This window comes from Megalobrama amblycephala, linkage group LG1, assembly GCF_018812025.1.
Source record: "Megalobrama amblycephala isolate DHTTF-2021 linkage group LG1, ASM1881202v1, whole genome shotgun sequence".
Lineage (NCBI taxonomy): Eukaryota > Metazoa > Chordata > Actinopteri > Cypriniformes > Xenocyprididae > Megalobrama > Megalobrama amblycephala.
The window spans coordinates 41,227,438-41,255,299 of NC_063044.1; the positions used below are offsets into that span (position 1 = coordinate 41,227,438).

Sequence of the window (27,862 nt, forward strand, 5' to 3'; positions counted from 1 at the left end):
TTCAGCTACAGCAATAGTATGATGACCATAGGGGTTTCCTGGACTGACGTGTATTATCTTGTCTACAGGGCATATTTGGAGTTTCTGCGCGAGAGCGCCCTCTGGCTTTCAGATGGAGCAGCATTTACTACTGATCACAGAGCTGTGCTTCACTGAGAAGCTGCGCATAAAAAAAAAAAGCCTTTGCCAAATCGCGTGTGGTTTAATTTTGATTAATTGTGCAGCTCTACTCCAAAGGGAGTTTATCTTTCTATCAGTAAACACTGTTTCTGAACTTCCTCAAATGCCTCAATCAAAAAAAGTTTTGAGTTCCAACTAATCACAACACACTGGAGGGGCTTCTTAGAGACAGGAATTAAAAAGAGAGTTGTTGACTGGGAATAGAGGTGCTGCAACAATGTTAAATATGAGAAATGTGTTTTTTGAACATTCAAACATGAAAACATATTCTAGTAGAGCCTAAAAACAAAATCAAGACTCAAAAGGGGCATAAGTTCATCCTTAATATTCTGCCGGAGTCTGATAGTAACTCATGTTTTGTCACTTTCTGTTGACTAGTTGGTCTAAAGAGAGACGAGTGGTTCTGGTTAGTTCTATTGAACGGAAAAAGTGGACTACAGTTCGACCTCTCCCAACAAAAAAGCCTGTTCCTGCTCAGTTTGAAGTAAGTGTTGCATTGTTTTTTTTTTGTTTTTGTTTTTCATGCTGAAAATATTTTCTACAATATGAACAGAAATTGATGTTTCATTAATTCTGTCACTGTCTCTTGAATAATTGTTATTCCTGCATTTAGATTTGCTTGCACGTGGCAGCAGGCAAAAAGTGTCAGTACATTGGAAACTGCACATTTGCTCACAGCACAGAAGAAAGAGATCTATGGACCTTCATGAAAGATAACAATAGTAAGTTTTGTTGTGTGTTTGAGTGGTAAAGTTGCATGATAATCATTTAGGGACACATATAGAAATTATTTATATTTTAGTTTGGCTTCGTTGGTCATTTACTTTCGGGTGATGACAACCAATACAATGAGTGGTAGTGTTGCACAATATACCGGTACTAGAATGGTATCATAATACCCTTCTTTTAAAAATGGTATGATTCCACATTTTATTAGAACAGGTACTTTAAGAATGACAGCATTCTAATAAGGCCCATATTCCGTAATTTGCGTCTAAAGCCACATTTCTACCGCATGAACTTTCCCCAGGAACTAGGGACTTTATGGTGGTACTCGGTGTGTTTCAACTGCAGGGACCAGGTTTTGAATGTTAAATTTCCCACCTCAGAAAGTCCCTGCTCGCGAGGTAGTACTAGTTCAAAGTTCAGGAACTTTTGGGGGTGGGACTTGGGCAATGAACAAGCTGATTGGTTGAGTTCACACAGCATTTTGATTGGTTGACTCCACGCCGCATTTTATTTCAACCACCATTTTTATAAGTCATTTTACACACAACAAAAGAAAATGGAAAATCACCCACTGCTTGATATACCATATTTAATACATTTATTAAGAGTCGGTGTATAGAGTGGAGTGCTTTTTACATTTGATTATGTAATTTCTTTCTTGATTCATCACTCATGACCAAAATTTAATTTCCCACTACCCACCCCTATTCCAACCTGTTCAGAATTGTGAAAGGTTAGTGAGTGTGATTGATAACATGATTGATAATGTGATAATTGCAAATATCACTGTAAGGACGTTCACACTGTGGCATGTAATTATTTTTTTTAAATAAAGGAGAGGGAATGGTCAAAAAGCAGGGCAGGAACATGCTGGTCAAGTGAGTTTTTAATTTCTTAAGAATTTTAAGTTGTGTCATATTATTCAGTTACTTTTTCTGTGTTTTAGTTTTTGCAGTGGTGCCGATTCAGTATTGGTATCGAGATATTTTAGACGGGTATCAAATCGAAGTCATAATGTGACAACGTTAGTGACTGGTATTATGTACCATTTGTTTGTCTTAAAGCGGGGGTTCTCAACTCTGGCCCTCGAGATCCACTTTCATGCAAATTTTTGTTCCAACAAAAGGTGAGTTTGATCAAGGTTGGAGCAAAACTCTGCATCAGTTGAGAACACCTGTTTTAAAGGTACACTATGTAACTTTTGGCCCTATATCGTTTAAAAAATAAAACTGCTTGTATTTTGTGGAAGAACATTAATTTGGGTGTGTTTCAGCTCTGCATGACTCTGCAGATGAATATGATTATCCTGCTGCTAATAACCAGTTTGGATGGAAAGGATTTCAAGCTGACAAGCTGAAGACATAACTGTAGCTTTACCTTTATGTGGCAAGTAGCCAATATTCGCACAATAATGAATATGCACGATATTGTTATTGTGGCCACTTCAAAATACCGCAAATTATTATTTATTATGAATTATTCTAATTTTTATTATACATTTTAAGAATACTTTCCCCATCAACCATATAAAATGCACAACACCACTGTATGCTGCATCAAAGGGACACGCGCTCAGATGTAAACAAGCCCAACATGCATGGGAAGCACATGGCGGAACTAGTGGAGACGTGCTGAATGAAGGCAAAGTGCACGTTCACTCTCTGACAGCAGCTGATGGAACAGCAGAAATGCAGCGGTTACCCCGGAAACCCTGTTAACAAAGCAGCTACTGAACAGTATTTAAAATGCTTCAAACAGCCATTCAGTTTTTTTGTATTCGCAGTGTTGTTCATCACAGCACCAAATACTTAAAGACTTAATAGGCTATTTATGTTCAAAATTAAGACAGCTGGATGTACATTATCCCTTACTTATTCACCTGTTTAGTAATAAAAAAAACTTCTCCATCGCTTTTACAACAATTCAAATTTCTCAGTTATGCCATCTCCAAAAAGCCAAGCTGATGTTGATTCACACGTTCTCTTTTTGCCAGCAGACTCTTCTGTTCTGCGTGGGGTTTTTTTTGTTTTGTTTTGTTTTGTTTTTTGAGTGATTCTCCAGAGGTTTCATGATTTTAGCAGCTCCAAGTCAATCTTTCTCACTCGTTGTGACAACTGACACCATACATGCGTCAAAGTACCCGGAGCAACTTTTCTCTATTTACAGATATGAAGAGACACACACGGACGACTGACATATGTACACAATTTCTTGTGAAAACTAAAATATAAACACTTATAATAGGCTTACCATAGTGAATCAAACACATTTTGGAAGAAGGATTGATGACGTATTGGCTCATTATATATTGACAAGTTCTGTTAATTTTGAACAAAAAAAGAAGTTACATAGTCAACCTTTAAAGTAATATCTAATCAAAATAACTTCCTCTCAAATAACTTTCCTGTTCTACAGATGTCAGCCAGGCCAAACAATATTAATAATTAGCCAGTTAGTTATATACTTAAACATAGGTTTGCATACAGTCTTCATTAATTTGATCAAAAGTACTGTAAAACAGTAATATTATTAAATATATTACAATTTAAAATAACGGTTTTCTATTTGAATATATTTATAAGATGTAATTTATTCTGGTGATGTCAAAGCTGAATTTTCAGCATCATTACTGAAAAGTCTTCAGAGTCACATGATCCTTCAGAAATCATTCTATGATATGATGATTTGATGCACAAGAAACATTTTTAATTATCAATGAAAACCATTGTGCTTAATATTTGTATGAAATGACATTTACATAAAATAGAAATGTCTTGTAACATACAAATTATTTTTGTCAAACTTTAACCTTTGAATGCATCCTTGCTGAATATAAGTATTAATTTCTTTAAGAAAAGAAAAAAAAAACAGACATCCTACTAACCCCTAACTTTTGAATTGTGCTCTTAATATGATTGTAAAATTAATAGATTGACTCGTTTTATCACCCAATGTTGACAGATACTGATGTCGTGACTTGATTTATCATGCGTCACTTATAATGATGGTGTGTATGCAGTTGCAGACATGGAGCAGCTGTATGAAATGTGGCTGCAGTCTCAGAAGCCGGGCTGGAGCGAGGAGAGCACCAACATTGCAACTCGAGAGAATGGCAAACAGATTCACATGCCCACAGACTACGCTGAGGAAGTGGTATGGAAACTTGAGCAGCTTTCATATTTCCAAACATTATCACACATCTGTTTGACACAACCTTGATCTCTTTTAGTGTCCTTGATTTTGTAAAGAAAAGCCAGGGAAATTACAAAACACTGACTGTCAAGGACACTGCATACACTCAGGGCTCTATTATACTCATGTTTCCACATCTTTCTCTGCGCTCTCTCTCTCTCTCTCTCTCTTCACCTTTTTAGACAACAGTTTGCCATGTTAGGTCAAAAATTGTTTTTTTTAAGGTTTTTAAAAATGCATCTTGACCTCTGCAATCTCTTCCAGTCCATTGTGCTCCTCTAGCTGTTTTTGAGCACTAAACACGTCCTGTATGTACACCTGTATAATTTATTAAGTAAGATATAGTGAATGAATATTAATTGCGTTCTATTGCTTGGTAACCTTATAGGAGCCTTGTAACTTCATAAATATTCATGAATCAACTGATTAGCACACACACACAAACATTATAGCATCTGTATTGCAGCTTACTGGCCAAATGTCACAATGCAATTAATATTCATGAGCAAATCCTTTACCAAAGTAGTACTGCTGTATGTTACAGCATACAGACTTTAAGGGATAGTTCACCCAAAAATGTAAATTATCCCATGATTTACTCACCCTCAAGCCATCCTAGGTGTTTATGAATATCTTCTCTCAGACAAACACAATCCAAGATATATTTAAAAATATCCTTAGTCCTCCAAGGTTTATAATGGTTGTGAATGAGGGGCCTCATTTTGAATTAAAAAATAATGCATCCATCCATTAAAAAAAAGTAATCCATATGACTCCAGTGGGTTAATAAAGGCCTTTTGAAACGAAGCAATGTTTTTTTTGTAAGAAAAATATCTGTATTTAAAACTTTATTAATTCAAATGACTAGTTCCTGGCGGATGACCGTATGCCGAATGCGCAACTCGACTTGTGCCCAATGAGTAAACGGCGGACGCGATGTATGGCGCAGGATGTAGGAGTATCATAAGCTTTGATGACGCTCGCGGTTCAAACAAATAGCTCCTCTTCTCTTATATCGGAATTTCTCTTTAAAAATTATCATTTTAGACTTATTATCTGTGACCGGTGTTTTGTTTTGCTCTCTCCTCCACGCCTCCGTGTTCGTCATTACGTTGTGTGTGTCAGATCAAGACGAGAAAAAAGTTGTTAAATTACGAGAACAAATTTGTTAAATTACGAATTTGTTCTCATAATTTAACGACTTTTTTCTCGTAATTTAATGACTTTATTCTCAACATTTTATCTCGACTTTTTTTTCTCATAATTTAACAAATTTGTTCTCATAATCTAACAACCTTTTTCTTGTAATTTAATGACTTTATTCTCAACATTTTATCTCGACTTTTTTTCTCAATTTAACGACTTTTTTTCTCATAATTTAACAAATTTGTTCTCATAATCTAACAACCTTTTTCTTGTAATTTAATGACTTTTTTCTCAACATTTTATCTCGACTTTTTTCTCAATTTAACGAGTTTATTCTCAACATTTTATCTTGACTTTTTTTTCTTGAAATTTAACGAGTTTTTTCTCGAAATTTAACAACTTTAATCTCCAAGATGGTTTTATTTTTTTTATTATTGCTTGGCCCTAATCCTCTTCTGTATTTTTGACTTCAAAACGCTAAATAAACTTCATAAACCTTGGAGGACTAAGGATATTTTTAAATATATCTCTGATTGTGTTCGTCTGAAGGAAGATAGTCATATACACCTATAAGATGGCTTGAGGGTGAGTAAATCATGGGACAGTTTACATTTTTGGGTGAACTGTCCCTTTAAAAAAAAAAAAAAAAAATGGGTTTATGGGTGTCCTATTTAAGTTATATTATTACTTTATAACTTTTATTAATACACTATAAAACATTTGCTACATATAATACATAACATTTTATTTTGTTATAAATGTCATGAAAGTGTAAAGTCAGAATGAAACGGAAGTTGTAATAGTGCTTTCTTCCCTATTGTGACATACATCCGAGTGAAATGAGGGGAAAAAAAAACTTTTTTCCATCGGGAATTGATTAAATGAAATTGGATGTTGTTAACTGAATGGAGGCAGATCTGTATGCCAGTTTACAGATATTTAGGAGCAGTTTACACGACACTCCATTTTCAACTTAAAATCTGAAAACTTTTAATGCGGTTTGGCCGTTTGTTTCCACAACGACTGCATTTTGGGGGCCTGAAAATGCAAACTTTTGAAAACAGGTTTTAAAGTGCAAGTTTCTGAAAACTATATCATCATAGTCTCTGAAAACTACCATTTCAATACACATTTCCTTTCATGAAAAAGAGAGTTCATCCAAAAATGAATATTCTGTCATCATTTACTCACCCACAAACTGTTCCACACTTGTATGAATTTCTTTCTTCTACTAAACACAAAAGAAGATATTTTGAAGAATGTTGGTAACCAAACAGTTGATGGACCCCAATGACTGCCATAGTATTTTTTTTTCCCCCCATACTATGGAAGTCAATGGCTACAGTCAACTTTTTGGTTCTTCAAAATTTCATCTGTGTTCAGCAGAAGAAAGAAATTCTTACTGGTGTGGAAAAACTTGAGGGGGAGTAAATGATGACAGAATTGTCATTTTTGGGTGAACTATCCCTTTAAGTCATTTCTTCATGAATGCAATCCTCATAACCTCGAAATGGTGTTTCATCAGGCTGGCAACCATTGTTGGTTGTGTGGGAAGAACTGCAACAGTGATAAGCAGTGGCAGCAGCACATCACCTCCGAGAAGCACAAAGAGCGAGTGTTCAACTCTGAGGACGATCAGAACTGCTGGCAGTATCGCTTCCCCACGGGCACCTTCAAAGTTTGCGAGCGGTGAGCTTAACGCCAATGTGTAACTCCACTCGTATCACGGTAACGGTTAACTGTTGTCGATAACGAACTGGTTTCGACCCCCTCCAGGTTCCTCAAGGGCACCTGCACGGAGGAAGAGCTTTGTAAGCTGGCGCATGGAGATGAGGAGCTGAAGGAATGGATGGACAGAAGAGAATTCCTTTTGATGAAGCTCGCCAAAGCCAGAAAAGATCACTTGATAGCACCAAATGATAATGACTTTGGCAAATATAGTTTTCTGCTTAAAGATATTAAGTAATGTTTTAATTAATCTGAATCTTTTGATGCAGGGTGTTCTGGAACTATGATGTCTTGAGTTCAGTATTGAATCAGGCGTGTCCGTGGAGTGGGAGGACATCCTCCTTCTGGGTTTTCACGGAAAGCACAGAGCTGGCCTTGTGTTCTGAGTAATCACGGCTTTGTTGCTTTGATCACCGGTTAAAAGTAAACGCCTTTTATGTTTCTCTTATTAAATAGCACACAGCGGATCACCTTTCAAGAACAGAATTTTGTTAATGAAACCCAAAGCAGAAGTGCAGTATAGGCATGGCAAGAAATGAGGCACATAGTGAGATATGCCCTCTGAGAATCCCTTTGAATGTTTCTGTGACGAATTCCCGCCTTTTTTATTTGTTTTGGAATGTTCGGTCCTGCATCTCTCGGTTATTCTACATCTGCACCAAATTACTATGTTGTCTGCTTGCTGTGTTAATGCCTGTTGGTATTATATGGACCGACATAAACAATAAAGTCTTCATCTTTTTGGCGTGCGTAGTTCCTGAAAGCAAAACGGTGAGGGAAGTAATACCACACCGGTGTATTATTAAAAGGCGAAAAGGGGAACGACTGTACGTGAATTAGGGTATTGTCAAGATATTTTAGCCACTAGGGGGAGATCATGAATAAGCGATAATCTGCCAGCTGCATCTGATGGGTTGTGGGTTGGACCTGCTGTGCATTTCTGTAATAATTATTTCATTTCACTTGAATTTAACTGCTTGTTTTTTTTTTTTTTTTTCCTAATGAAAATGCTATATGCTAGTGACCTTTTTTAAAATAAATTAATACTTCTATTCAGCAAGGATGCATTAAGTTGTTCAAAAGTGACTGTAAAGACATTTATAATGTTACAAGAGATGTTTCTATTTCAAATTCTGTTCTTTTGGACTTTCTATTCATCAAAGAATTGTGAAAAATATATAAATATATTCAGGTTTCCATATGATTAGGCATCACAACTAATTAGAAATGTTTCTTGAGCATCAAATCATTTCTGAAGGATCATGTGACACTGGCTGATGACTGGAGTAATGATCAGAAATAAATTACATTTGAAAAATATCAAAATAGAACAGTTATTTTGTAATAATTTCACTCTACTGTATTTTAGATTAAATAAATGCAGCCCCGGTGAGCATAAGATACATTTTTTTTTTGTAATCTTTAGTTTAAAAAAAAATGTAATACATCTTATAAGATTGAAATAACATTTTAAAACAATTTCAAAATTAAGTACAGTAAAAAGAATGGGATCAAATATTTTGTTTAATTTTTCTTTTCAGATAAAATACTTTGTAGTTTGAGTTGAGTGTAAAACTAGAGCAGTGTTGAGGGGGAAAAGTCACGTTTAAAAGTAATGCATTACAATATTGTTACACTCCTTAAAAAGTAACTAATTGTGTCAGTTACTTTTTATGGAAAGTAATGCGTTGCGTTACCTTTACTCATCTAGGCTGGGCTGTTTGTTTTTATAACAACAAAAAAGTTTTATTTTTGGCAATTGTAAAGGCACTTTCACACCAAAAGTCAAACGAACAAGCCTCAGGCTAAAGGAAATGCAAATTCATGCCTGTACAGTAGAGGGCGCAGTTCAAATAAACAAGCCTTTCAGCTGTGCTGCTATTCTGGAACACAGAAGAACTGGACGCAGGAGAAGCAAACGAGTGAATGTTTGTTCACAATCACATTTTGTGTAGAACTAGTCTAGAATAAACATGTTCACACAACGCCTCTGCACTTACTCCTGATTTCTCTCAACATGGAGACAGGAGAGCTGTCAATGAATGGGAAAACAAAATAACACGTTATTTGAAAAAGTTACTCTCAGATATTTAAAAGCAACGTTTAAATACGTTACTTTACTAGTTACTTGTAACGCGTTACTCCCAAAGCTGGAAAAGAGTATAAACTGCACACTGTTGTAGAAATGTGTGCCTTTCCTTCCAGTTCTGCACATGCTGTGGTTTGCCTTCAACTGACCTTATTAGATGCATGTGAAGGTCCATCTGTCTTCTATTGTTATCCTAGCAGAAAGTGATTTCAGTAAAATACTGTGGTGGTCATCATCGTTGAACATGCATATTATACCATATATCTTTCTGTAGCGACTGATCTTTGTGGTAAATCTGATAATTGTGAAGTGTATCCAGTTTGATGAACTTTGCATTAGTTCTAAATGGGTGCATTAACAAAGACTATAGAATAAAGGGACTTTGGCATTAAGCAGGTCATCGTCAGACATTTTTTGTTGGTTTTGGACCATAAACAGGAACTGTTCACAACACAAACACAAACCAGAATGACTAATATATTCCATGCCCTAAAACTAAGAAAGTTCACTATGATGTTAAAAGAAAACTGTCCATAAATGCGTATCACTCAAGCACAGTATTACAAGAGAAAAGAATTGGAGTTACATTTAAAACAAATACACACAAAACTCGTGAGCAAACATTTCCCTAGTAACAGAGGAGGTTTTATTGTTCAGTACAGTCAAACACTGGACAGACACACTGGCTGGAGTGACATAAGCAATATACCGAGCGCTTAACTAATAAAAAGTAGCTTTTTTTCTTTAAATATGCAGATTAAATTAGCATGCATGTACTGTCCTCCTTGTTTTTTGTTTTTTTTCCCCCCTGTATATAGAACGGCACATAATTCAGAAAAAAACTGTCGACAAATGTGTGACAGAACCCTAAAGATTTGGTATTAGTAACATATCATATTAGCTGCTTTATCAGGCTTCATCTTTCCCTCTAAATGCCTGACTGACATTTGCATGAATATTGTATAAAAATAAATCATTTCTCTCACTTTCATCGCGCATGTACAAACGGCAAACATCATGTTATCACAAACATATGTGGAATTAAATAATACTGTGAAGAAACAGGTTAAAAACTTAAGACAATGACTTTTCAGTAACCAGCTATGCATCCAGCCATCTATAAAAATGATTTCAAATGACTTCTCGCTATGTAAAAATGTGCTCAACCACAAAAAAACGAACGCCTCTGTGGCCACACCAGTATTCAACAAGAATAAAAAGACCGCAGTCATTGGTTTTCGTTGTTTTAGTGGTTTCCTAGCAGTTTTAGACCGGAACCAGCTGATATAAAATCACCACAGGAAAGATAAAAAGTGCTAATGAAATCATGATCTCATGAACATAATGTAAGAGCTTATAAAAGCCAGTTTACATAATTTGGCAAGTTATGGTATCCTGAAGTGCTTATTTGTAATGAAAATGTTCTTTTTTGTATTGCAATTCAATAAAGCATTTGTATGGGAATATTTTCCTGAAAAAAAAGGAATGAATTGGATAAAAAGCCTCAAAAGCTTTGACATCAGTCCATTGAAATGTGTGTAGAATTTCTTAATACCAGAGCCAGCTCTGGATGAAATGGTAAAGTAAAAATACAACCAAATAAACAGAATGAGTCTTGATTTAGCTTCAGAACTCAGCTACAGCTTTACAAACAAACAGCATTGCACAAAACGCTTACAGTCGTCGATTTCACATTATAACAGGGCTCTACCACCACGAAAAAAAAAATCAACAGTCAAAGCAACTAGACAACTGCATGCACTAGGTTTGCCTTCGTTTATCACCTTGTTTAAAACGCAGAGTGGATTCATTTCAGTGTTGAGTGATAACGTAAGGGAGACTGACGGACGCCCCACTACATTGTATGCATTGCGAAGGCAGAATTAGGTGTGGCTCTCGGTGCCGTTAGGAGTGAGCTTGGTCTTGTGCTCCACCCGCGGGCCTCTGGCCGAATACTGGACCAGCAGGAAGGGCTCCTTGGTTTCACCTTCTCCGACAATGCTTTCCTCATCTTCAGACTGACCGATGCGCTGCAGCCGCAAATAGCACCAACAACCAAGAATTAAAGCCCCCAGTGCGGCAACGGCAATGAGTATTACAATAATGGTGACGACCCCGGTGGTGGGGCTATGATCCATGATGGACATCCTGACAGTCGAGGGAAATTCAGCTGCTGGCCTTCACAAGTCCACCAGAGGCAGTTCTGCAGGGTTCGTGTAGGTTTGGCCGACCGCTCCTCCTACATCTGAAAGACAAAAGACTGACAAACTCAGGATGATTCAACACTGTAAAAATAAAATAAATATTGTAAAAACCTGGTTAACAGTAGGCTCTCTTACTACATATGGGGTGACACTAATAGATCTAACCTTACATTTTATGTAATTTTACATTAAAGTACTGTTAAATGCGCCATTTTTTGTTTGTAAAAAAAGAACAAATCATCTTATAATTTGCAGTGAAGGGCCGTTTCATTTAATGGGTGTTGTGTTGTGCAGCTTTACCAGTATTGCCCAAGACAATTTTCCCTTAACAGGGACAAATGAAGTATAAAGTGAAGTAAGTAAACTGACATTCCCTGTGTGAACTTCACATTTGATGTTTTTTTCTTTTTAATATTGTTTAATCATTTTAATGTTTCTTCTTAGATTTTTTTTATCAATTGTATTGTACATTAACGTTTTGTTACCTCTAATGATGCTAAATGAATGTTTATTGCATTATTTTAGTGTAATTTGTGTAATAAGTGTTTATCTCAGCTTGTGTACGCAGCTACTTGCGATTAAAGGTTAAAGATTTTAGTACCTTGTTAAAGGTGCAATATGTAAGATTTATGTCCGCTAGAGGTCGCTAGAGACCTATTCAAAACAAAGGCGTAGCTTGATGACGGCAAGTTTGAGCGTGGAATCTTGGGACATGTGGTCTTCACCTCACAACCAGTGGAAAATAATCGGGATAGGACTCGGGAAGAAATCACGTTCATGGATGCGATTGTTAACATTATTGTAGAATGAAGCAGAGCAGGACCGAGTGTTGTGGGAGCTGAACGAGGCCGCTGGAGCGATTGCGCAACACACGCCTCACGAGCAACTTTTATTATGTCACAGTCGCCGGCACCGCTTCCACTTTTCCGGTCATGAGTATGAGGTAACGCAGCTCTGTTTATCATATTAGATACATTTGAGTGTGTTGAAAATGATGTTATAACATTACTCTGTGCGTTCGCCCGGCGGCTGCTGTGAGACACTTGTTTGAGACACACTGCAGTAAGATAGATCGATTTTACTATATCATTATTAATAAATGCTGGATGGCTTGTGTTGATAGATGGCATGCAATTCATTTTAAAATGTATTGTATGATGGAGAAAATTCTGTATTACTGTTACTAAAAATAACGCGGCATCTGATTATGCTATGTTAGCTACTTCACAAAATAGTGTTTTTCTCTGAGGCATGGTAAAGCATGGTACTCGCAAAAAAAATCAAGAAAATTTGATTTAAACAATAAGACTAAACGTGTTGAGCTATATAACAATAATTAGTTTTCTGTCTATAAATCTATCAAAACAGTTGTTCCCTTGTCTATTAAAACATGTAATATGTTAAGGCGTCTTTGATGTTTCCATGGTTTCTACAAAATAAAACCGGAAACCGAGGGTAACGAGGGTATGACGCAATTGACAGGTGACTCCTCACACGTCCTGGAGCCTTGGTTAAAATTGCGATTTTCTCACGATTTACAAATAGTTGCAAACATTTGGGATATTGTAAGTACTGAAGTGAACAAAATATATAACACTGGCCTAGTGGTTTTTGGATATTTTACTGCAAAAATTCTTACATATTGCACCTTTAATTCATCAGAAAAGGGCTGTTGGATTTACCAGTTTAAAATGTAATCTTTTATAAACTACAGTTTTAAACTGTAACATGTACAGGCTGTTCTGTAAATGTTTACATTTGTATTGTATTTTTACAGAAACACTCAGGAAACGACAGCTGCCAGTTTTCTTTTTCTTTTCTTTTTTCAAAACATTTTTTTACAGTGTACAATAATCACATTCCAAGAAACTTCCTGAAAATGTTCTGATTCTCTCGAGAAATGCGAGAAACTTTTCATTTCAACTTTTCACCAGCGTCACGGGTTATTAAAACTCATGGTTCCTTCATGAAGCCACAGGTTATGCAACGCATTTGCAATGAGCATCAAGACTTTCCATTTCACAGTGTTAAATGCGCTCGTGCTTGAACTCATCCGAGTGGCACGAGGCCTTTCCGGTGCCACTAACTGAAACATGTAACAACATTCATGCAGCACAGAGCTAACTATCTACATAAACGACAGCAGCAAGTATGGCTGCAGCCGTTTTTCCCCCCAAACAGTGCTTCTGAACGGAAAAATAGATGTGTGCCACAAAACAGCATTTTTTTGTGCGATCTAAACGGAATACACAGCTCTTTCGAGTACAATTAATGATATAAATAGAAGAAAAGAAGGTAATTTAAAGTCAAGCTTACCAAAACTAGGCCGATTTTGTATCAAAGAATAACGCTTATGTGCGTTTTGCGAACCATTGCGCGCATTCACGACAGTTCACGCTCGTGCGCGCTGACATCTGCATAAACAATCGGTCCGCGTCCACTGATCCAGCTGTTATGTTACATACATCTAAAACCAGTCGTTTACATTTCCAGCCCGAGCAGATATATAAATAAATAAATACATGCAGCTTGTCACTGTACAGGAAATGATATCACGGCAACAAAAAGGCTAATATCCAATCAAATAAGAGGAATGGTGCTCAGACAGGCAGATGTAATTCAGAAGGTCTTCCTTTGGGGGTGATATTCGTTTTGCATTCACACATAAATGGAAAGAGGCTATGTATTTTGATTTATTTGTGAATATGAAACATTTCTATATCTTCCCACCTACAGTCATGCTCATGAATGTTTTGCACTTCTCTCTTCAGCTGGAATAATTTAGAATAATAATATGTAGGCTACTTTCTGTCTAAGTTCTTTTGTTTGTTTGTTTGTTTGTTTGTTTGTTTGTTTAGCACATTTAAAAGCAACACAAGTTGACCAAAGTGCTTTCCATTAAACATCACGTAAAATAAATAACCAAAACTAAAGCAAAAAGAAAATAAGAACAAACATGACATTTACACAAAACCATCAGATATGCACCAACTAGCTAACAACAATTGCCCAGGCAAGTAAGTGTGTTTTAAAACGACCTAATGATGTACAACATCTAATTTACAGTGTCAGGAAACTGGAAATTAGATGTAATTAGTATCTCTCTTTGGGTGAGAAAGATAAAAAATAGTGTGAATATATGTGGTATCAAATGTTCAGACATGTTTTAATTTGTTACACTCTTAATTTATTTAAGTTATGTTATAATGTTTGATAGTGTTATAATATTTGATAATATTTTCTTCTTTTATATTGATTTTTTTATTATTGTTGTATAAACACTACCGCTCAAAAGTTTGGGATCGGTAAGATTTTTAATGTTTTTAAAAGAAGTTTCGTCTGCTCAACAAGGCTTAATTTATTTAATTAAAAATACAGTAAAAACAGTAATATTGTGAAAAATTATTACAATTTAAAATAACTGTTTTCTATTTTATATATTTTTTAATATATTTTATAATATATTTTACAATGTAATTTATTCCTGTGATGTCAAAGCTGAATTTTCAGCATCATTACTCCAGTCTTCAGTGTCACATGATCCTTCAGAAATCATTTTAATATGATGATTAGTTCCTCAAGAAATATTTGTTATATTATCAATGTTGAAAACAGTTGTGTACTTTTTTTTTTTTTGGATTCCTTGATGAATAGAAAGTTCAAAAGAACAGCATTTATCTGAAATACAAAGCTTCTGTAACATTTTACACTACCGTTCAAAAGTTTGGGGTCAGTAAGAATTTTTATTTTTTTATTTTTTGAAAAGAAATTAAAGAAATGAATACTTTTATTCAGCAAGAATGCATTAAATTGATCAAAAGTGGCAGTAAAGACATTTATAATGTTACAAAAGATTAGATTTCAGATAAACTCTGTTCTTTTGAACTTTCTATTCATCAAAGAATCCTGAAAAAACAATATTGTACACAAATATTTTGTACAATTGTACACATTAAATGTTTCTTGAGCAGCAGATCATCATATTAATATGATTTCTGAAGGATCATGTGACACTGAAGACTGGATTAACGATGCTGAAAATTCAGCTTTGACATCACAAGAATAAATTATATTTTAAAATATTTTCAAATAGAAAACAGTCATTTTAAATTGTAATAATATTTCACAATAACGTTTTTACTGTATTTTTAATTAAATAAATTAAGCCTTGGTGAGCAGACGAAACTTCTTTTAAAAACATTAAAAATCTTACCGATCCCAAACTTTTGAGCAGTAGTGTATGTGTGTATTCCAAGCTTTGGCAATATTGTATTATTTACAGTCATGCCAATAAAGCAATTTTGAAATGAATTTATTTGATAATAATAGAAAAAGCAAAACACACCATATATACTTACATTAACTACAAATATAATTATATGCTAAATGTTTTACTTTTTATTTCTCGTCTTTCAAAGAAAGGAGGTAAATGTACTTTTTATCTTTTAATATTTTTTTTATCATTATTTACTACTGATACTTTATACATTGATATATTCATGTAAATACAAATAAATAGGTAAATGGATAAGAAATAATATTAAGTTATATCATTCTTTTTAAAGGCGTTACACCAAGAGTAGGTGATATATTTCCCCCCAAGCTACAGATATATAAAATGAAGTAGTTATTGCTGAACACTGAAAGTCTCACGAGGGACTCTCTGCCTGTAACTCATGTGACCAAACACGGAACTTGAGGAGACGTCGAAACATCTGTTTTGTTTTTGTAAAAATCCTCCATTGCTGCTCGTCTTTACCTATACTATATGCATACATATTGACTTCGTAAAGCACACATGATCGACACTTTCCAGTGTTCGTCTGATCATATTTGAACACAGTTCAGCCCACCCATCGGTTTGCGGAAATACAGTAAGTGCGTAACAGAACTAAGAAACAGGAAACGCTTTGCTTATCGCTCGCGAGTCTGTTCACAAGAAAACGAAACAAACAGTAAGTGTTTATACCTTTTTGTTCTTTCAAACGATCGTCGCTTTATCGTTCTGAGGTTACAGCTCTGAGAAGTTTTATCTTACATGTATTTTAGTTTTGTAGATTACTCGTTTTCTCAAAAAAGTGAAGTGCGGATCCTTCGGGAATTACGCAATGCTGTGAATAACGTCACGTTACAATAACCACTGTTACTAAAAAGCTTTTGTTGTCATGAATTTGAAGCAGCAGTCAAGGCGATGGCAAGTGCACCCCCAATGGAGACAGCAACACTTGTGGGACACCCGCCTCCTCCATCATATGAGGAGGCGTTGGGATCAAACCCAATGTACCCACCAGGACCCTATCCTCCTCCAGTTGATATGAAGGGACCTGTGCCTCCATATTCAACACAAGCCTACGGCCAGGCGTATCCACCACCACCAACCCAACAAGGTCAACCTGTCACCAGTCCTGTTGGTAATGGCCTTTACACGTTTTCATAGTGACTTTATCTGACCACACAATTATAAACTCAGAGAAAACAAAAGTATTTACAGGAAAAAGGTTGTATTCATCACTCAAAAGTCAAGAATAATGTCTTAAGACAGATCTAACCTGGTTGACTTCTGCCCCCACTGACCGTTGTTCTGTTGATGAACCACATAAGCCAACTCGGACCAGCTAAAAACAGAAGTTGGTTGTATCTGGATTTTCCAGTTAAACACCGTCTTATTTAGGATTTTTTTTTACTATCTGCAACTAGTTCGGAGGGGTATTCCAGAAAACGTCCAGGTTGTGTGACTTAGCTGGGTAAGATTACTCAGAGTAGATAACCTCAACTTTCCATTCCAAAACCTGAGGTAACTTTCAGGTAGCCATAGCAACTTACTTTCTTAAATTATTGCTCAATTGCCCTGTAGGTGGCGATATGTATTAAAAATGTAAATAGCCATTAAAGGATTAGTTTGCTTTCAAATAAAATTTTCCTGAATATTTACTCACCCCCATGTCATCCAAGATGTCCATGTCTTTCTTTTGTCAGTCGAAAGAAATGAAGGTTTTTGATGAAAACATTCCAGGATTATTTTCCTTATAGTGGACTTCAGTGGCCTCCAAACGGTTGAAGGTCAAAATTACAGTTTCAGTGCAGCTTCAAAGGGCTTTAAACGATACCAGACGAGGAATAAGGGTCTTGTCTAGAGAAACAATCAGTCATTTTCTAAAAAAATACAACTGTGTATGCTTTATATAAACAAATGATCGGCTTGCACGTCCTTCTGCCAAAACCGCATTTCCGTATTCTTCAAAAAGCTTACGCAGTATGTCCTACACCTTCCCTATTGTACTTAGGGAATGAACGCAGCGCCAGTTACATTTTTTCTGTAAGTATAATAGGGAAGGCGTAGGACATACGGCGTAAGCTTTTTGAAGAATACGAAAGTGCTGTTTTGGCGGAAGCACTTGGAAGGCGATCATTTGTGTTTATAAAGCATATAGATTTATATTTTTTTTTCGAAAATGGCCAATCGTTTCTCTAGATAAGACCCTTATTCCTCATCTGGTATCATTTAAAGCCCTTTGAAGCTGCACTGAAACTGTAATTTTGACCTTCAACCGTTTGGGGTTTCATCAAAAACCTTAATTTCTTTTCTTTTCTTTTCTGAAGAAAGAAAGACATGAACATCTTGGATGACATGGGGGTGAGTAAATTATCAGGAAAATTTTATTTGAAAGTGAACTAATCCTTTAAGCAAAAGAATGAAGAAAGAAGTAGTATTGCACACTTCAGCTGTGTTCAAAATCGCCTCCTATACCCTTATTCACTATTGCCTACATTAGTAAGTACTAATATAGTCCACTTGAGGGAGTGATTGTGCTGCTTTTGCATAGTTTGTGCTTGCTGTTTAATAATTATTTGAAATATGGAAACTATATACAAACACTAATTAAACATATTATAATGGTTTGGAAAATGGATGGATGATTCATCTGCAGGCACCATCTTATGGCAAGACACACAGGGGCTGCGTTCCAGTTTGGTTTTTTTATGCCCTTGCCTCACCAAACGGGATATATCGCCCTCCGAAGGGCTCTTTGGAGTGAAAACAATCATGGCCGCCATATTGAAGGGTCGTTCTAAACTGAAGTGCTCAAAACTGGCTACTTCAAAGGGCCCTTCGGAATGAAGGATTTGGAAGGGTACAACTGATGGACACTTCAGGCCCCCATGATCCTTTGCACAGGGAAGTTGTTTGTCGTCACAGAATGGGTACAGGTTCGATTTTACCTATACATGTATGTATAGTATTTTTCTATACTACTGTAATATTTGTACGAGTTAGATTTAGTATATTATTATGGTCAAAACGACATTGTACTTCAACAAAAATACTTTACAGCTCCCTTTATCAGTCCATTCAAATGTTTAAAATACATAGACACAATATACAATATGGTGCGATAAACCAAAAATAAATAAATAAATAAACTAACGTTAAACAAAGGGCGCAGCCTGCACAATCTACTCCTCCTTGATTGTCTTGTTAAGATGACCCCTACACCCTTCATCCCTTCGAAGCTCTCACTCCGGAGGGTAAACCCTTTAGAGGGATTAGGGCATAGGGATGAGCCCATCCGAATGGAACACAGGGTCACTTCCCTCAGTCTCGTTCACTCAGATGTATGTCATTGAATCCACTAGTTGATTTATTATTCATTTTTTCCCCTTATAAAATTGGTTAATGCAGCATACTATATGTATACAGGTGTGTTTGGGGAGTTTTAAATATTCAAAAAAATAATATTTCATAGAGTGGGGTAAATTAAACGCGAAATGCAGTGACGTCACAATCGTGTTGCATTGTGGTATATGGAGCTGCCTGAAAGGGTTAGTTCACCCAAAAATGAAAATAATGTCATTAATGACTCACCCTCATGCCGTTCCACACCCGTAAGACCTTCATTAATCTTCAGAACACAAATTAAGATATTTTAGTTGAAATACGATGGCTCCGTGAGGCCTTCATAGGGAGCAATGGACACTTCCTCTCTCAAGATCCATAAAGGTACTAAAAACATATTTAAATCAGTTCATGTGAGTACAGTGGTTCAATATTAATATTATAAAGCGACGAGAATATTTTTGGAGCGCCAAAAAAAAACAAAATAAAAACTTATTTAGTGATGGCCGATTTCAAAACACTGCTTCAGGAAGCATCGGAGCATAATGAATCAGCGTGTCGAATCAGCGGTTCGGAGCGCCAAAGTCACGTGATTTCAGCCGTTGGCAGTTTGACACGCGATCCGAATCATGATTCGACACACTGATTCATTTGTGCTCTGAAGCTTCCTGAAGGTCTGATTTGAAATCGGCCATCACTAAATAAGTCGTTATCTTGTTTTTGTTTTTTTGCCGCACCAAAAATATTCTCGTCGCTTTATAATATTAATATTGAACCACTGTACTCACGTGAACTGATTTAAATATGTTTTTAGAACCTTTATGGATCTTGAGAGAGGAAATGTCATTGCTCCCTATGGAGGCCTCACTGAGCCATCGGATTTCAACTAAAATATCTTAATTTGTGTTCTGAAGATTAACGAAGGTATTACGGGTGTGGAACGACATGAGGGTGAGTAATGACATTATTTTCATTTTTGGGTGAACTAACCCTTGAAGTGTACATATGTGGTAGACTCGGTCCCTCAGTCAAAATCGAGGAAGCGAACGTCCCCCGTCCACTTCACGAAGTGGAGCGCACTTCAAAATGGTGGCAGGGATTCCCAAGGGGAAGTGCTTAGGGAAGTTTCCGTGTCTAAAACTGGAGTGGAACGCAGCCATGATTCAGCTTCATTCATTTAGCATGACCCTCACAGTGCATTATGGGTATTCTTTAGCCATTGAGCATAACACTTATTGCGGTGCATTGTGGGATTAAATAACGTCCACTGGTGGTTTCGGACACCACTACAATAGGCTTTTCCCTTCAAATAGTGCCCAATTTAAGGGTATAGGGGCGATTTCGAACACAGCCTTCCGTTTTCATGGTGACTGATTCGGCGTTCAGTTGAGAATGTCTTTGCGTGGTCACCGTTAACTCTGAGTTTCATACTCCGGGTTGACTGAACTTACTCCAGACCTGTTCTGGAACCTGAATAGCTTTGAGTAAGCAAGGTTTGGGTTTATCAACCGAGAGTTCAGGGTATATCTGTGACGGTAAGTTAACCATGCTTTCTGGAATACCAACTGAGATTTGTACATATTTCATTTTTATTTATAATTTCAATTTGCATAAGAAATTAAATTTAATAAAAACAATTTTATAATTTATTTAATTAAAAAATATATTTACATTTTATTTTCTTTTATATATTTAAATAAAGGTTTTTTTTTTCATTAAGACAAATATATGTTTCATTAAATATTTTCCTAACAGAGTTAAAACCACTAAAAACATGCAGACATGGGCTGCGTCTGAAAGCTTCGTCGTTGCCCTATCAGGCAGTGACCTTGCAGGCAGTGTTTGCGCACTAAGGCACCTCACGAAAATGATTTCGGACAGACTTCTGAGGAAGCCAAACAGTTTAATGATCTACAGCAAAATAGAGAGAGCTTTGGTGAGAACTAAGCAAATATTTACACTACAATAGTAGTTTCTTGCTAGAAATTTACACACAAACCTTGTTTATTTTAGCTCAGCTGTCACATAATGGAAAGCACAGGATAAATCTATGCTGCCTTCAAAAATCGATCAGATGAAGGCATCTCGGGAGACAGGAAGTGAAGCTAACATTTGATTCGGATGTGCCTTGATGCCTTCCTACCTTGGAATGCGTCCTCCGAAGGCAGTGTTTTCAGCTTTCGGATGGAGCCATGATCAGTAACTGTCAGGCATTTTCACTAGCCAAACATTTACTGACCATGTTAATGTGTTTTTCTTTTCTTTTATTCTCTCATACTGTGCCAGTACAGCTTTTTTTTTTTTATTAAGCCTCTGATATTTGAAGAGTTAATGTATAAGAAATCTTTTACTTTGAATAAGAATAAACATACCCAGCACAGTGTTTCTAAGCATTCCCATTACTGTCCTCTAGTATCGGTTCAGACCGTGTACGTTCAGCCTGGTCTGGTGTTCGGGACTGTTCCAGTGCAGGCGCACTGTCCGGTATGCATACAGAACGTGATAACCCGTCTGGAGTATACATCAGGAGCATTAGTCTGGCTCTCTTGTGCGGGCCTGGCCATTTTTGGGTAAGATGCATTGCAAAATATCCAGTTTTACAGTCGTTTTTTTCTTTAGCACAAGGACACTCCCCTGATTGATCTGCTCGTGTTTCTTGTGTTATAGATGTATCTACGGCTGCTGCCTGATTCCTTTCTGTGTTGACAACCTGAAGGATGTGATACACCACTGTCCAAACTGCAGCAGCGTTTTAGGATTCTACAGGAGAATCTGAAGTTGTTCCATAACATATGAAGGAGTTGTGAAACACATCTATTGTGTATTTATACGGGGAAACAAGTTACACCTCTTGCTAAGGAATGAATTCAGAGTATCTGGGCCACTGACACATTTGCATTCATACATATACACACACCTTAACATACTCGTCTTTTCATTATAAACTGATTTAATTGAAAAAAATTTTTATATAATTGTATTAACATACATCACCATTGTAAAGAAACCTCTGTAACATGTGATTTGTATATAATTACTGTGAAATTACTATATACTCAGTTCTATCTCCAATCAAACTGACCTAGAAAAATATAATATATATATAAATAAATATGTTTATGCTTTCTCACTTAAAACTCTTGTGTGCATGTCTTGTAAATTCTGTTTTCTCCCTCAGTTTGCTTCGCAAATGTCGTGAGAGCAAAAAGAAAACACATCAGTGAAACAACAGATTTAGGGCAAAATCTGCTGGAGATCTTCTACTTCATAGATCCAGTTTTTCCGGTGAATCAATGCATTTTCAGAAAGATCTGCCATCTTCACAGCACGCAACACTGGCTCTGGACTATGAGTCTGGATGACACCCATAACCATGACGTATTTACCTGTTAGGAAAAAAAAAAAATACTGTTTTCATTGCAAGGACAGTCTGAAAACTCAACTATGCAAATGCCAAAACTGAAAAATACCTCAATAGTGAAAAGATTTTCTTTGTGGCGTGTTCGCTGATGTAAACTAATTAATATTCACGAGTCAAACAGGACAGTAAATTCACACAAAGGAACACTAACACACTAACAGTATTGTGTTCCAAATGACTTAATATACACTATGCACTATACACTCATCCGTCTAGTGTATGAATTTTATACAGTTATTTTACTCACACTATATATACTATAAAATTACATAGAATAGTGCATAAGTACATATCTAAAAGTCTAAAAGTATATATCCTCCTGACAACCAGCTATGGAGTTTATATTTAAGTGAATTTCTCTGAGACATGTCCCACATTCAGGGCTTTTCAGAGATACAAAATGTTCAGTGGTTTCACCATGAACACTCACTCTCCTTGGTCTTTAAATATGGCTGACATTAATTTAGTGATCAAATTTAACAACCTTATGGAAATATGATAATATTTTGTTATTTTTATCATTTACATATGACTAGTTTTCAAATTGTTTGTCATAAACCAACATCTCAGGAAAATGTTATGGGGTTTTAAATCAACATATGACTTTCTGTTACAAAACAAAGCATTGATTTCATACATGTCCACTGTAGAGGACACCAGGATGATGAAATGAAAATTCTGCCATTAATTAATTACCCTCATGTCGTTCCACACCTGTAAGACCTTCGTTCATCTTCAGAACACAAATTAAGATATTTTAGTTGAAATCCGATGGCTCTTCATAGGGAGCAATGACATTTCCTCTCTCAAGATCCATTAATGTACTAAAAACATATTTAAATCAGTTCATGTTAGTACAGTGGTTTAATATTAATATTATAAAGCGACGAGAATATTTTTGGAGCGCCAAAAAACAAAACAAAATAATGACTTATTTAGTGATGGCCGATTTCAAAACACTGCTTCAGGAAGCATCAAAGCATAATGAATCAGTGTAAATATCTTAATTTGTGTTCTGAAGATTAACGAAGGTCTTAAGGGTGTGAAATGACATGAGGGTGAGTAATTAATGACAGAATTTTCATTTTTGGGTGAACTTACCCTTTAAAGCATGCAACGTCAACTGGCGGCCCGCGGGCCAAATCCGGCCCGCCAGAGATTTCCATCCGGCCCCCAGAATAATACTGAATTCAGGAATAGCCTTGTAAGAGGAAAAAGTTTAGGGCTGGTCCGAATACCATTTTTTGATGAACATCGACTATTCGAAGCTTCGGAGAGAGGGGCTGAACATATTTTTCTCTCTAATAAAGGCAGGAATCTGTGTCTGTATATCCGTTTGCATTTTTATTATTTCGAGAACCGTTCATCCAATCGACTTCACAGGGGAGTGCAGTGTCGCATTTGGTGCAATATAGATGGACACGCGAGACGCGACACATTCAGAATTAATAAACTTTTAGTAAACTACAGTTAGAGCAGCGCGAGCGGGAAGCGGCGCACCTCACGCGGGCAGGGCTTATGCTCCGAGAACGGACACTGCACTAGTGATATAAAACGCACACACACAGGTCTGTTAAATTAAGCAATACTTTTAAGGTAGTCTAATAATTTTCTGACTAACAAATTGACACAGAAATTTAAACAAAGAAAAACGAAATTAAGTTAAATTAAAACGAGATTAATTTAGATTGATAATAACGGGTAAAAATGCTAATACATTTTGTCTATTATTCTATTTTCCACAATGTCAAAGCAACAAAACACAAGCTCAGACATGCACAAACTCCGCTGTTCTGCGCTCTAGCCAGAGAACACTCCCGTTGCTGGAACACGCGTCGGTTCTATTTCTAGCATGCACGCGTTTTCTGCGTGGCTCGAGCGCGCCTGAGACGCGTGTCTCAGTGTGCAAACTCCAACCTGTTAAATATGGGAGCCGAAATAAAAACGGACACGCCACGCAGCTGAGTCGCTCACGCAGCCAGTGTGTCGCCGGCCTTATTCAAGGGGAATGAGAACCGTTTTTTATTTTTAATCTAACGAAACAAAAAGCCTTCTGAAAAGTAGCTTGTGCCATAGCCTGCCTTCAGTCAAGAATGACGATAAACGCGTTCTCTCATTGAACATCTTTTATTGTTTCACGTGCTCATTTTTTCACAAATGTCAAAATTTTCCTTGCCTGGGATTTGCGCACAATTGCGTGACAGTGATGGACAGCTTGAAAGCCTCACAAATATGAAGCCTAAAATATCGCTATCGCCCCCTGGTGGCTTGCTGCAGTACAGGTAATATGTAAAAAATAACATAAATTTGGAATTAGAATTAGTATATCAAATAATAACATACAGTATTAGGATACAATTCGAATTTTATTTTATATTACGAGTATCTGGCCCTTACAGAGTCTGCAGTGAAAAATTCTGGCCCTTGGACAAATATAGTTGATGACCCCTGATATATATAATGTTCCTATGAAATATTAGATGATATTATAAAAATCTTACCAATTATTACTCCCATTATTACACTTCTTTTCATTACATGTTCCTCCAAGAACATATTAGTATGCAAATTACACACAGAATGTAGATACATTGTATATAATGGAGGGGAAAAAAACATCTATGGCCATTTTACACACATATGCATAAAGCAAAATGGTATATCAAATCATTGTTATATCTTTCATAACATAGTTGAGAATCATCTTTATGCAAAGTTTGGTATAAAAAATCCTGAAACCTAAAAATTTAATAGTGATTAAAAAAATCCCATTGTTTTTGCCTTTTCAAGTCTATTCATGTCTTTTTTTTTTTTTAAACTGGTGTCCACTACAGAGGACATAGCATAAATATGAATAAAATATCATTTTCAAAAAATTTATTTTTTCCATTTTTTTTCTTATGCTCTAAACAATGTAATGACATAAAAAAAAGCTAAATTCACACAACTTTATTTTTCCTGGTAGTCAGGAGGATATATATCTTCCCTTTCGATGTGTGTGAGCATCATTAACCCTTTCATGCATAGTGGTCACTACAGTGGACAGCTATTCAATAGTTGTTTTCTCCTATATAAATGAGTCTGAATGTCACAGTTGCACATCAGTCACTACATTGGACGCAAATGTGTCATGCAATACACTGCCACCCACTGGGCAACTTTTGCAAGTGCAAAAAAAAAAAAAGATCTAAAACAAGATTGCAGACAGAAGAGCAGATGTGTCTTGCAGGGGAGGAATGTCTGTCCATTCCTTCTATTCTAGGGGACCCTTGCAGGTAAAAAAAGCAACAATTAAGGAGCAATATAATTGTTAAAATATCCAAGTACTGATTTTGTGATTTGAGGAAATTGTGATTAATCATGTGTCCACTCAAGTAGACATCATGCATCACTGGCTATATTTAGACTACAATTTATAGTATTTCTGTAGTTGTATAGTATATGTAAGTAATGTTTATGTTCAAAATACATGAACACAATGTTAAAGAGCAAAAAAAAAAACATGTTTTATAGTGTTTACAATATTTATTTTTTATAATTGTTTTCTCAGACACATATTTCATCCGTTCTTCAAATGCGCGTTGTCCACTTTAGTGGACATTTCACCAACTGCTTGAAAAATGCATGTTTGAAAAAAATGAAGGCGATTTTTTTTTTCATGCCTAAAGAGTAATAAAAACACTTTTGAAAAAAATCTTGAAGTACTATCATAATTCGTGCATGAAAGGGTTAAAAAAACAAAGATTGTCCTCAGAAAGTCTAACTAAATCTGATAAGAATCTGCCTTAAAACATCTGAAAAAAACTAAAAATTGATTGGTGATTGTTTTTGCCTTTTCATGTCTAATTTTATTTTTAAAAAACTGGTGTCCACTACAGAGAACATGGCATAACATATGAATAAAACGTTTTTTTTTTTTTTCAAAAAAACAGTGTAATGACATAAAAAATACTAAATTCACTTTCAAAAAATACTTTTTTTTTTTTTTTTTTTTTGGTAGTCAAGAGGATATCTATCTTCTCTTTCGTGAGTAATAAGAAGGACCAGTGAGAAGATGTGTGTGAGCATCATTAAAAAAGGTTGTCCTCAGAAAGTCTAACTAAATATGATAAGAATCTGCCTTAAAACATCTGAAGAGCGAGTCCAAACCTGGACTCAGGCAGGGTTTTCCTTTGGGCACGCTGTCGATGCCGCTGACGAGAAAGTTCCCGGTCTCGTCCAGGATGAGCACCGTGTTGTGGTCGGACTGCACCTCCAGCACGGTGCCCTGCATCCACACCACTGACACCTGGAGCGGGCTCCGCTCGCCTCGTCCCAGTCGCTCAATAACATACTCTGGCCTCCCGGTGGATGTCTGGCACTCTTTCCCTTCACGCAGCTGGCTGGACAACACTTTCACTGGAGGACTGCGAGTTTTTTCTGAAGACAGAAAGCTTGCTCCCATCATCTTCTTCTTCTCTGCTGCTGCATATAACATCGCGCTAGTTTTTCATTTGTGAAATGAACGAACCGGACGTGACGACTTTGTTTCAAAATAAAGGCTTATTGATTTTTTTTTAAAGTAGCCCATTACATTACACATTGAAAGTAATATAAAAGCTGACTACTTTTTGATTACTCTGACCTAATTCGTTTATTATATTGATTTGAACAGGATAATCTTGTACCAGACTGATATAAAAATACAAAGAGAAAGAAAATATATTCCATTCTTTGTTACCAGGGTCAATGACGTGACGCTCATTTTTTGTGTCCTTATAGTTTTAGTTAAATTTAAAAGGGTAAAAATTGCAAAATAAATTAGCAAATTACTTACATACATTCTCTTTTTTGAGGACCAAGTCTAAAATTTCTGGTTTTAATCAATTTTGAGAGAATATTTGGGGATTGATTGCAAAAATGTCAATGTGGTGTAACCGTAAAAACTTAGTACCAAATAATTGATCTTGTTTAAAAAAGGTGAAATTCTCAATAAAACACCATACTATCTAGTTTGGCATAATCTGACATTAGAACAATTTAATAGTAAATAAAAATAAATTTAACACCATTGTTCTGAATATTATAAATAATTTGGGGAATCATAGGAGTCAAGTCAAATTCCTGAAGTGTCAAGGTGGTGTAACCACCATTCAAGGAGCCATTTTGTTAATATTGTGCAAGAAAACCATGTGACAGGAAATTATATCACAAAGAGGGACCCCTGGTGACACTAAATGCTGCATGCAAAGGTTAGTAACTGTCTTTAAAATATGAGATATTTTGACATTTTTAGGGTATGGTTAGGTATTCTTAGGTATACATGTCAAATGGTATGACCCCATGAATACATTGATAATTCATCATTATTATAAAAATGTGTATTGACTTTAAAAATTACATTTGAAATATTTCCAACAAGGCCATGTGCTTACATAGGTGTCCATGATAATACCTGTCAAATTTGATTTTAAATTGAAATGTCAAATGGTGTAACTGGTTACGCCATTTGACTTCTATTACAAGCCTTTCTGTTAGGGGCAAATTTAGTCAAAATCACTAGTTCATATTGCTGATTA

At 36.0% G+C, this 27,862-nt stretch overlaps 4 protein-coding genes across 7 annotated transcripts in view; 2 read left to right on the top strand and 2 right to left on the bottom strand.

Annotated features, from left to right (window-relative positions):
- Window positions 1–7,717, top strand: part of zc3h7a (zinc finger CCCH-type containing 7A) — a 21,164-nt gene extending 13,447 nt beyond the window's left edge. For both annotated transcript variants that reach the window (XM_048193140.1, XM_048193139.1), the window contains exons 19-23: window positions 559–664; window positions 794–902; window positions 3,929–4,062; window positions 6,773–6,936; window positions 7,024–7,717. In XM_048193140.1, the coding sequence (XP_048049097.1) occupies window positions 559–664; window positions 794–902; window positions 3,929–4,062; window positions 6,773–6,936; window positions 7,024–7,213 (703 nt within the window). In that variant the 3' untranslated portion in view covers window positions 7,214–7,717. The remainder of the gene's footprint in view (window positions 1–558; window positions 665–793; window positions 903–3,928; window positions 4,063–6,772; window positions 6,937–7,023) is intronic.
- Window positions 7,718–9,677: 1,960 nt separating this feature from the next.
- On the bottom strand, window positions 9,678–16,931 carry snn (stannin). Of its 2 annotated transcripts, none has more exons than XM_048193225.1 (2): window positions 16,818–16,931; window positions 9,678–11,309 (listed from the first exon to the last, which is right to left on the bottom strand). In XM_048193225.1, the coding sequence occupies exon 2, from the start codon at window positions 11,209–11,211 to the stop codon at window positions 10,948–10,950; it is 264 nt and encodes an 87-aa protein (XP_048049182.1). In that variant the 5' UTR covers window positions 11,212–11,309; window positions 16,818–16,931; the 3' UTR covers window positions 9,678–10,947. The 2 variants fall into 2 exon arrangements, 1 of the variants encoding a protein (XP_048049182.1); XR_007185239.1 differs by lacking the exon at window positions 16,818–16,931 and adding an exon at window positions 13,585–14,503 and having other exon boundaries at window positions 10,862–11,309.
- On the top strand, window positions 15,956–22,020 carry litaf (lipopolysaccharide-induced TNF factor). Of its 2 annotated transcripts, none has more exons than XM_048193197.1 (4): window positions 15,956–16,223; window positions 16,449–16,679; window positions 21,297–21,453; window positions 21,551–22,020. In XM_048193197.1, exons 2-4 carry the CDS (start codon window positions 16,460–16,462, stop codon window positions 21,657–21,659), a joined length of 486 nt encoding a protein of 161 aa, XP_048049154.1. In that variant the 5' UTR covers window positions 15,956–16,223; window positions 16,449–16,459; the 3' UTR covers window positions 21,660–22,020. The 2 variants fall into 2 exon arrangements, with proteins under 2 accessions (XP_048049154.1, XP_048049148.1); XM_048193191.1 differs by having other exon boundaries at window positions 15,958–16,223; window positions 16,446–16,679.
- On the bottom strand, window positions 21,794–26,826 carry rmi2 (RecQ mediated genome instability 2). The gene is made up of 2 exons (XM_048193211.1): window positions 26,454–26,826; window positions 21,794–22,269 (listed from the first exon to the last, which is right to left on the bottom strand). The coding sequence occupies exons 1-2, from the start codon at window positions 26,779–26,781 to the stop codon at window positions 22,118–22,120; spliced, it is 480 nt and encodes a 159-aa protein (XP_048049168.1). The 5' UTR covers window positions 26,782–26,826; the 3' UTR covers window positions 21,794–22,117.
- Window positions 26,827–27,862: the final 1,036 nt, after the last annotated feature.

Coding starts and splice junctions, on each gene's coding strand:
- snn (XM_048193225.1), bottom strand. CDS start 11,211: ATGTCCATCATGGATCATAGCCCCACCACCGGGGTCGTCACCATTATT.
- litaf (XM_048193197.1), top strand. CDS start 16,460: ATGGCAAGTGCACCCCCAATGGAGACAGCAACACTTGTGGGACACCCG. Junction 16,680..21,296: donor ACCTGTCACCAGTCCTGTTG/GTAATGGCCTTT, acceptor ACTGTCCTCTAG/TATCGGTTCAGACCGTGTAC. Junction 21,454..21,550: donor GCGGGCCTGGCCATTTTTGG/GTAAGATGCATT, acceptor CTTGTGTTATAG/ATGTATCTACGGCTGCTGCC.
- rmi2 (XM_048193211.1), bottom strand. CDS start 26,781: ATGTTATATGCAGCAGCAGAGAAGAAGAAGATGATGGGAGCAAGCTTT. Junction 22,270..26,453: donor AAAACCCTGCCTGAGTCCAG/GTTTGGACTCGC, acceptor TTTTCCTAACAG/GTAAATACGTCATGGTTATG.